The sequence below is a fragment of the Physeter macrocephalus genome, chromosome 9 (assembly GCF_002837175.3).
Source record: "Physeter macrocephalus isolate SW-GA chromosome 9, ASM283717v5, whole genome shotgun sequence".
NCBI lineage: Eukaryota > Metazoa > Chordata > Mammalia > Artiodactyla > Physeteridae > Physeter > Physeter macrocephalus.
In genome coordinates this window covers 79,327,488-79,335,840 of record NC_041222.1, presented here as the reverse complement: position 1 = coordinate 79,335,840, position 8,353 = coordinate 79,327,488, and the positions used below count along the sequence as shown (strand labels likewise).

The window sequence follows — 8,353 nt, the reverse complement described above, 5'->3', positions numbered from 1 at the left end:
AACTAAAAAGAAAAGAAAACCTTTTTAACTACATCTTATAGATTAAGTAAAAATACCTGTATTAATATATATGTATATACATACTGCATATATATATATACATATGATATAACATTAAAATTACATGCTTCTCAGGACAGAAGAATTAGGACATGTTCCCTTATTTCGATTTAAAACTCTATCACATTTAAAATCACTGCAAGAAAACTTGCTTCCTTTATTTTCTTTTTGAGACTTCAAGTACAGGAAGTTATCAAACCAGGATCTAAATGTGGAGAACCATCTGCTATGCACAAATGACCACAAACTGCCACAAATCATGAGTCGGGGGTCTTCTGAATTCTCACACAGTCTTGGCTCCCTACAACAGTGTCAGCCTTCTACCTGAGATGACAGGGGATGATGAAGCGTGACAGTCTGCAGGTTCCACGTGGATGTTCACACTGACGTTGAAACAAAAGCAAACACAAACATGTCTTATCGTAGCAACAACACTGGCCATGAAATTGCTCTAGAGGAGGTTTCTTTCTCCCCTTTCCTTGTCAAAGGAAACACAAAAATTGCCAAAAAAAAAAAAAAAAAAAAAAAAAAAAGACCAAAAAAACCTCGGGTGAAGCACCTCTGGCGATGATCAGCATACAGCAAGAGACAGAGAGGGAGCGTTTCTTTCGCGACAGCTCCGGGCTGACTTGGATGATTTCAAACACACCCTCTTCTGCAAAAGGCACTCACATATTGTCTGTTTATAAATCATACAGTGGGATTCCTTATATGGGAGTTTTTCCTACAAATATAAAAGAGATAAGCTGAGGACATGGTATAACAAAGAAAAAAGTATAAGAAATACACATTTTGGATAAATGTGCAGTTTTTTTTTTAAAAAGGACAATCAATATAATAGTTTAAAAAAATTTCATTGAAAAGTTAGGAATTCCAGTAAAATTATCAGTAAGAAGCAAGGTACTAGAGGGTGAGAGATGGAGGGAGGCTAGCTTTTCAAATGGCCAAAGGAAGGGATAGGGTCTGCTCTTAAACTAGAAAGACCATTCACACACAACGCCGTGTGTGAGAGGAGGGAGGTAGTAGCAGAGAAATAGGTGAAGCGGAAGGGAGGGTGGCGTCCTTCAGGATGTGGGCGTAGGAAGGGACGCGCCAGAATCTCCAGTGGGAAAGGTGGGCTGTGTCCCCCTTGCCTCTGCAGTTGGAAGAGACCCTGCCCAAGCCAAAGGCTGCCCTCACCGGGACACGACCGAGCTAATGGAATTATAAGATGTGCCACTGTTGCAGCTTGAGGCGTAGGCCTCCTGGCCGTTGCCGTCGAGGTTGATTTTGAACACAGAGGATGCCTTCAGTAGGAAGTCCGCCGCATCCCGGCGCCCCAGCTCCCTCAGTTTGGACATGAGGATGCCGACCGTGCTCTCGGGGTAGGAGGTCCATTCCCGGAGCAGGGCGTGGACCGGGCTCGGGAGGAACTCCTTGGGAGACCCGTTATTGGTGTTGTACTTTGCCACAAGGTCGGGGAGACCCAAGTTCATGGCGAGAAGGCACCAGTCCTTCCCCATGGGATCGGGTGGGTCCAGCAGGCGACTGAGTTTCCTCCGGGTCAGGAGGTTCAGATCTGACGCATGGATGTCCATGCCCAGGCTGGCCTGCAAATAGACGTCATGACAGCCGAAGCACATGATACTGCTGAAGCTCTCCTTGTACCCGCCCATGGTGTTAGTCAGCGAGGTCTCCTTGAGGGTCTGTGCCCGGAAGAAGTCTCGCGGCTGGTAGATCATGACGGGCTCGTGGTGCTCTCTCAGCTGCTGGGGGCTCAGGTAGTGCTTCACCGTCAGCAGCCCGGGCAACGTGGTGGCCATGACGTTCTCGATGGTGCTGCACACCGAGTCCAGCAGGAGGCAGCACTTGATCTTTTCCGTCTCCAGACCGCGCACCTGGACCTCGATGCCCTGGCCGTGGTTGACCAGGAGCACCAGCAGCTCGGCCCCGCGGTTGGCAATCTTGCAGCCGTTCACCCACAGGCGGATGTCCGCGTCTCCCTCCGCGCTCTGCTGGTGGATCCACCTGCACAGGTTCACCTGCACCTTGTGAAAGATGCCGCACGGGAAGGGCGTGAGGTGCTCCACGGGGACGATGCGCACGCCGCCGTAGACCCGCACCTCGTCCTCCTCATCCGTCCAGGACCGGTGCAGGTTGTCAGTCTTGATCAGGGCGGGGATGTCCACCATGGCACCGCTGCTCAGGTCCCGGGCGCAGATATCCATGGCATCTAGAATCTGCAGCAGCTCCTCCACGTCGCTGTCGGGCACCAGGCGCTGGACGTCCTCCATGGTGTAGCGGCCCCGGTAATGGTGCAGGGCCCGTGGGGTCTCGACGGAGAGCAGCTTCCCCAGAACGTTGGTGCAGAGCCAGCGGGGGTCTAGGAGCAGCACGTCCTGGACGGTTTCACTCTGCATGATGTTGATCTGCCAGAGGGGACAACGGAAAGTCACACATAGGAACATAAATGGCCAGCTGCTTCAGCTGCTGAGAGCACTAAATGGCCTGAGCGGGGATGAAATCTGTGCAGATATTGTAAGGAATGGCTCAGCACATTCATATGGACAGATCTCAAAAATCAATACTGAGCCAAAAAACCAGCTTGGCAGTGTCATAAGGGAGATTCTGAAAAGACTACCTTTGACCCTTATAAAAGGTCAATGTAATAAAAGACAGACAGAGAGAGAGAGAGAGAGAGAGAGAGAGAGAGAGAGAGAGAGAAGGTAGCCAAATGCAATGGGTGATTTTTGACTGGATTCTGAATCCCCAAATAAATACACAAATGAATAAAATTAGCTATAAATGAAATTACTGGGACAAGTGGCAAACACTTGAATGAGGACTATAAATTCAACAATAGTATTATATCAATGTTATGTTTCCAGGAAGTGATAATTAATTATATTGTGGTTATGTGGGAGAATGTCCTTCTCCTTAGGAGGTACAAGCTAAAGTTTTTAGGGGTGAAAGGTCACGATGTTTGCAAAGCAAATAAATAAATAGAAGAGAAAGAGATAAAGCAAACGTAGCAAAATGTAAACAACTGGTTAAATTAGGTGTCGAGGATATGAGGAGATATTGTACTAGTCTTCCAAATTCTCTGAATGCTTGGAATTTTTCAAAAAAGTTCAGAATGTTACAATATTAGACTGTTAGGTAAATTTTTAACACACATACATATAAAAAAGGTCTAGAAAGATATGCTACCATGACAGTGGTTGGCCCTGGAGTGGGGAGAGAGGAAAGTGGCGAGAGGTGGCCAAAAGGGACTTAAGCTTTTCCTGTCACATTCATTTCTTTAAAAAGCAGATGTCAGAAAGAAAAAATAAAGTGACAATAAATAGAAGCAATTTTCCCCTTTACGGAACACTTACCCCTCCCTCCCTTCCCCCCCCATTCTGGGCTAGTTCTACAAAGAACAGTGATCCAAGGTGACTCCATTCTCACGTGGAGGCTGAGACCCTGGACCTGTTTGCACCAGAAGTACTTTTCTCCCCACAGTCTGGTTTAAATCTTTGAGATGCCCTGTAGATGTGATTCTGTTCAAAACTGAGACTTAGAGTGTACATTTCTGGAATGTAGAGCAGTATCTACTTAATTTTTGATAAGGCATTTGGTGGAATACTGCCCGCAATTCAGTCCTAGACACAACTATCTCCTCAGGGTCACAAAAGACAGACTGATAAACTGTCCCGTATTGGAGGAGACTAAGGAGACAGATGACTGAGTGCAGTGTGGGATCCTGAGCCGAAAAAAGACAGGACAACTGATGAAATCTGAATAAGATCCTTAGATTACTTACTAGAGGGCAGGAATAGTACTGGAGGAGGGGCTGGAGGCCAATGAGAATGGGGGCCGCCTGATTTAGATTTCCCTTCTTTTTTATTCTGCCTTCATTTACTTATTAAAGTGTCAAGGGCAATGAGGAATGTGGTGTCAAATAATGTGGATTAATCACTATGAGCTAGAAAATTGCTGGCAAATGCCACAAGGCAAGAGAATACTGTATTAAAAAGAGTGAGTTTATTATTATGGTTACAATATATATTGTTATATCTAGCACTATATTACAAGGTAAGGTTTGATCCCTTGCTTATCCCCACCCTTGGATTTAATCATTTAAAGTACTGCTGGAGAGACCTTCAAGATGGCAGAGGAGTAAGACATGGAGCTTATCCTCCTCCCCACAGATACATCAGAAATACATCTACACGTGGGACAACTCCTACAGAACACCTAGTAAACGCTGGTAGAAGACCTCAGACCTCCCAAAAGGCAAGAAACTCCCCACGTACCTGGGTAGGGCAAAAGAAAAAAGAATCAACAGAGACAAAAGAATAGGGACGGGACCTGCACCTCAGGGACGGAGCTGTGAAGGACAAAAGGTTTCCACACACTGGGAAGCCCCTTCACTGGCGGAGACAGGGGGTGGGCGGGGGGGGGAAGCTTTGGAGCCACGGAGGAGAGCGCAGCAACAGGGGTGCAGAGGGCAAAGTGGAGAAATTCCCGCGCAGAGGATCGCTGTCGACCAGCACTCACCAGCCAGAGAGGCTTGTCTGCTCATCCGCCGGGACGGGTGGGGGCTGGGAGCTGAGGCTCGGGCTTCGGAGGTCAGACCCCAGGGAGAGGACTGGGGTTGGCTGAGTGAACACAGCCTGAAGGGGGCTAGTGCGCCACAGCTAGCCAGGAGGGAGTCCGGGAAAAAGTCTGGACCTGCCTAAGAGTCAAGAGACCATTGTTTTGGGGTGCACGAGGAGAGGGGATTCAAAGCACCACCTAAACGAGCTCCAGAGATGGGAGCAAGCGGCGGCTATCTGTGTGGACACCAGAGACGGGCATGAGATGCTAAGGCTGCTGCTGCCGCCAGCAAGAAACCTGTGTGCAAGCACAGGACACTAACCACACCTCATCTCCTGGGAGCCTGTGCAGGAGGCTGCCAGGGTTCCATGATCCAGGGACAACTTCCCCGGGAGAACACATGGTGCACCGCAGGCTGTTGCAACGTCACGCTGGCCTCTGCCCGCCGCAGGCTCGCCCCGCATTCTGTACCCCTCCCTCCCCACAGCGTGATTGAGCCAGAGTCCCCTAATCAGCTGCTACTTTAACCCCGGCCAGTCTGAGCGAAGAACAGACGCCCTCAGGCGACCTACACGCAGAGGCAGGGCCAGATTCAAAGCTGAACCCCAGGAGCTGTGCGAACAAAGAAGAGAAAGGGAAATCTCTCCCAGCAACCTCAGGAGCAGCAGATTAAACCTCCACAATCAACTTGATGTACCCTGCATCTCTGGAATACCTGAATAGAAAACAAACCATCCCAAAATTGAGGTGGTGGACTTTGGGAGCAACTGTAGACTTGGGGTTTGGTTTCTGCATCTAATTTGGTTTTGGTTTTATGTTTATTGTAGTTTAGTATTTAGAGTTTATTATCATTGGTAGATTTATTTATTGATTTGGTTGCTCTCTTCCTTTTTTTAAATATATAGATATATATATCTTATTCCTTTTTCTCTTTTTGTGAGTGTGTATGTGTATGCTTCTTTGTGTGATTTTGTCTGTATAGCTTTGCTTTTACCATGTGTCCTAGGGTTCCATCTATTTTTTTTTCTTTTTCTTTTTTAGTATAGTTTTTAGTGCTTGTTATCATTGGTGGATTTGATTTTTTGGTTGCTCTCTTCTTTCTTTCCTTTTTTAAAATATTACTTAAAATTTTTTTAAATTTTTAATAATTTATTTAATTTAATAACTTTATTTTCCTTCCTCCCTCCCTCCCTCCCTCCCTCCCTTCCTTCTTTTCTTTCTTTTTTTGTGCCTTTTCTTCTGAGACATGTGGCTGACTTGGTGCTCCGGGCTGGGTGTCAGGCCTGTGCCTCTGAGGTGGGAGAGCTGAGTTCACGTCATTGGTCCACAGAGACCTCTCGGCTTCACGTAATATCAAACAATGAAAGCTCTCCCAGAGATCTCCATCTCAACACTAAGATCCAGCTCCACTCAATGACCAGCAAGCTCCAGTGTGGGACACCCTATGCCAAACAACTAGCAAGACAGGAACACAAACCCACCTATCATCAGAGAGACTGCCTAACATCGTAATAAGGTCACAGTTAACCAAAACACACCACTGGACACGGTCCTGCCCACCAGAAAGACAAGATCCAGCCTCATCCACCAGAACACAAGGACTAGCCCCCTCCACCAGGAAGCCTACACAACCCACTGAACCAACCTTAGCCACTGGGGGCAGACACCAAAAACAGTAGGAAATACGAAGTTTCTGCATCTAATTTGTTTTTGGTTTTATGTTTATTGTAGTTTAGTATTTAGAGTTTATTATCATTGGTAGATTTATTTATTGATTTGGTTGCTCTCTTCCTTTTTTTAAATATATAGATATATATATCTTATTCCTTTTTCTCTTTTTGTGAGTGTGTATGTGTATGCTTCTTTGTGTGATTTTGTCTGTATAGCTTTGCTTTTACCATGTGTCTTAGGGTTCTGTCTGTCCTTTTTTTTACTATATTTTTTAGTGCTTGTTATAATGGGTGGATTTGTTTTTTCGTTTGGTTGCTCTCTTCTTTCTTTCTTTCTTTTTTTTCTCTTTTTAATTACTTATTAATTTACTTGGGGTTTGCTGTCTGTGAGTGATTTCTTTCTGATTTTTTTGTTTATCTTAGTTTAGTATTTAGCACTTGTTGTCATTGCTGGATTTGTTTATTGGTTTGGTTGCACTCTTCTCTATTTTTAGTATTATTATTATTATTATTAAATTTAATAAATTTTTTATTTTTTAAAATTTATTATTATTTTATTCTTTCTTTTTTTTCTCCCTTTTCTTCTGAGCCGTGTAGCTGACAGGGTCTTGGTGCTCTGGCCTGGTGTCAGGCCTGAGCCTCTGAGGTGAGGGAGGCAAGTTCAGGACACTGGACCAACAGTGACCTCCTGGCCCCAAGTAATATCAATCGGTGAAAGTTGTCTCAGAGATCTCCGTCTCAACGCTAAGACCCAGCTCCACCCAATGGCCAGCAAAATCCAGTGCTGGATGCCCCATGCCAAACAACTAGCAAGACAGGAACACAACCCCACCCATTAGCAGAGAGGCTGCCTAAAATCATACTCAGTTCACAGACATCCCAAAACACACCACCGGATGTGGCCCTGCCCACAAGAAAGACAAGATCCAATCCCACCCAGCAGAACACAGGCACCAGTCCCCTCCACCAGGAAGCCTACACAAGCCACTGAACCAACCTCACCAGAAACAACGGGAACTATGAACCTGCAGCCTGCAAAAAGGAAACCCCAAACACAGTAAGTTAAACAAAATGAGGAGACAGAGAAATATGCAGCAGATGAAGTAGCAAGTAAAACCCACCAAACCAAACAAATGAGGAGGAAATAGGCAGTCTACCTGAAAAAGAATTCAGAGTAATGATAGTAAAGATGATCCAAAATCTTGGAAATAGAATGTAGAAAATACAAGAAACGTTTAACAAGGACCTAGAAGAACTAAAGAGCAAACAAATGATGATGAACAACACAATAAATGAAATTAAAAATTCTCTAGAAGGAATCAATAGCAGAATAACTGAGGCAGAAGAACGGATAAGGGACCTGGAATATAAAATACTGGAAATAACTACCACAGAGCTGAATAAAGAAAAAAAATGAAAAGAATTGAGGACAGACTCAGAGACAATGGGACAACGTTAAACACAACAACATTCGAATTATAGGGGTCCCAGAAAAAGAAGAGAAAAAGAAAAGGACTGAGAAAATATGTAAAGAGTTTATAGTTGAAAACTTCCCTAATGTGAAAAAGGAAATAGTCAGTCAAGTCCAGGAAGCACAGAGAGTCCTATACAGGATAAATCCAAGGAGAAACATGCCAAGACACATATTAATAAAACTATCAAAAATTAAATACAAAGAAAAAATATTAAAAGCAGCAAGGGAAAAACAACAAATAACATACAAGGGAATCCCCAAAAGGTTAACAGCTGATCTTTCAGCAGAAACTCTGCAAGCCAGAGGGAGTGGCAAGACATATTTAATGTGATGAAAGAGAAAAACCTACAACAAAATTACTCTACACATCAAGGATCTCATTCAGATTCAACGGAGAAATTAAAACCTTTACAGACAAGCAAAAGGTAAGAGAATTCAGCAAAACCAAACCAACTTTAAAACAAATGCTAAAGGAACTTCTCTAAGCAGGAAACACAAGAAAAGGAAAACACCTACAATAACAAACCAAAACAATTAAGAAAATGGTAATAAGAACACACATATCGATAATTACCTTAACTGTAAATGG

General features: G+C 44.6%; 1 protein-coding gene across 1 annotated transcript in view; it reads right to left on the bottom strand.

The window, feature by feature from the left end:
* Nucleotides 1-544: 544 nt before the first annotated feature.
* DAPK1 (death associated protein kinase 1) overlaps nucleotides 545-8,353 on the bottom strand; it is a 218,518-nt gene continuing 210,709 nt past the window's right edge. Inside the window, exon 26 of the mRNA XM_024132927.2 lies at nucleotides 545-2,468. Within this exon, the coding sequence (XP_023988695.1) occupies nucleotides 1,236-2,468 (1,233 nt within the window). The 3' untranslated portion in view covers nucleotides 545-1,235. The remainder of the gene's footprint in view (nucleotides 2,469-8,353) is intronic.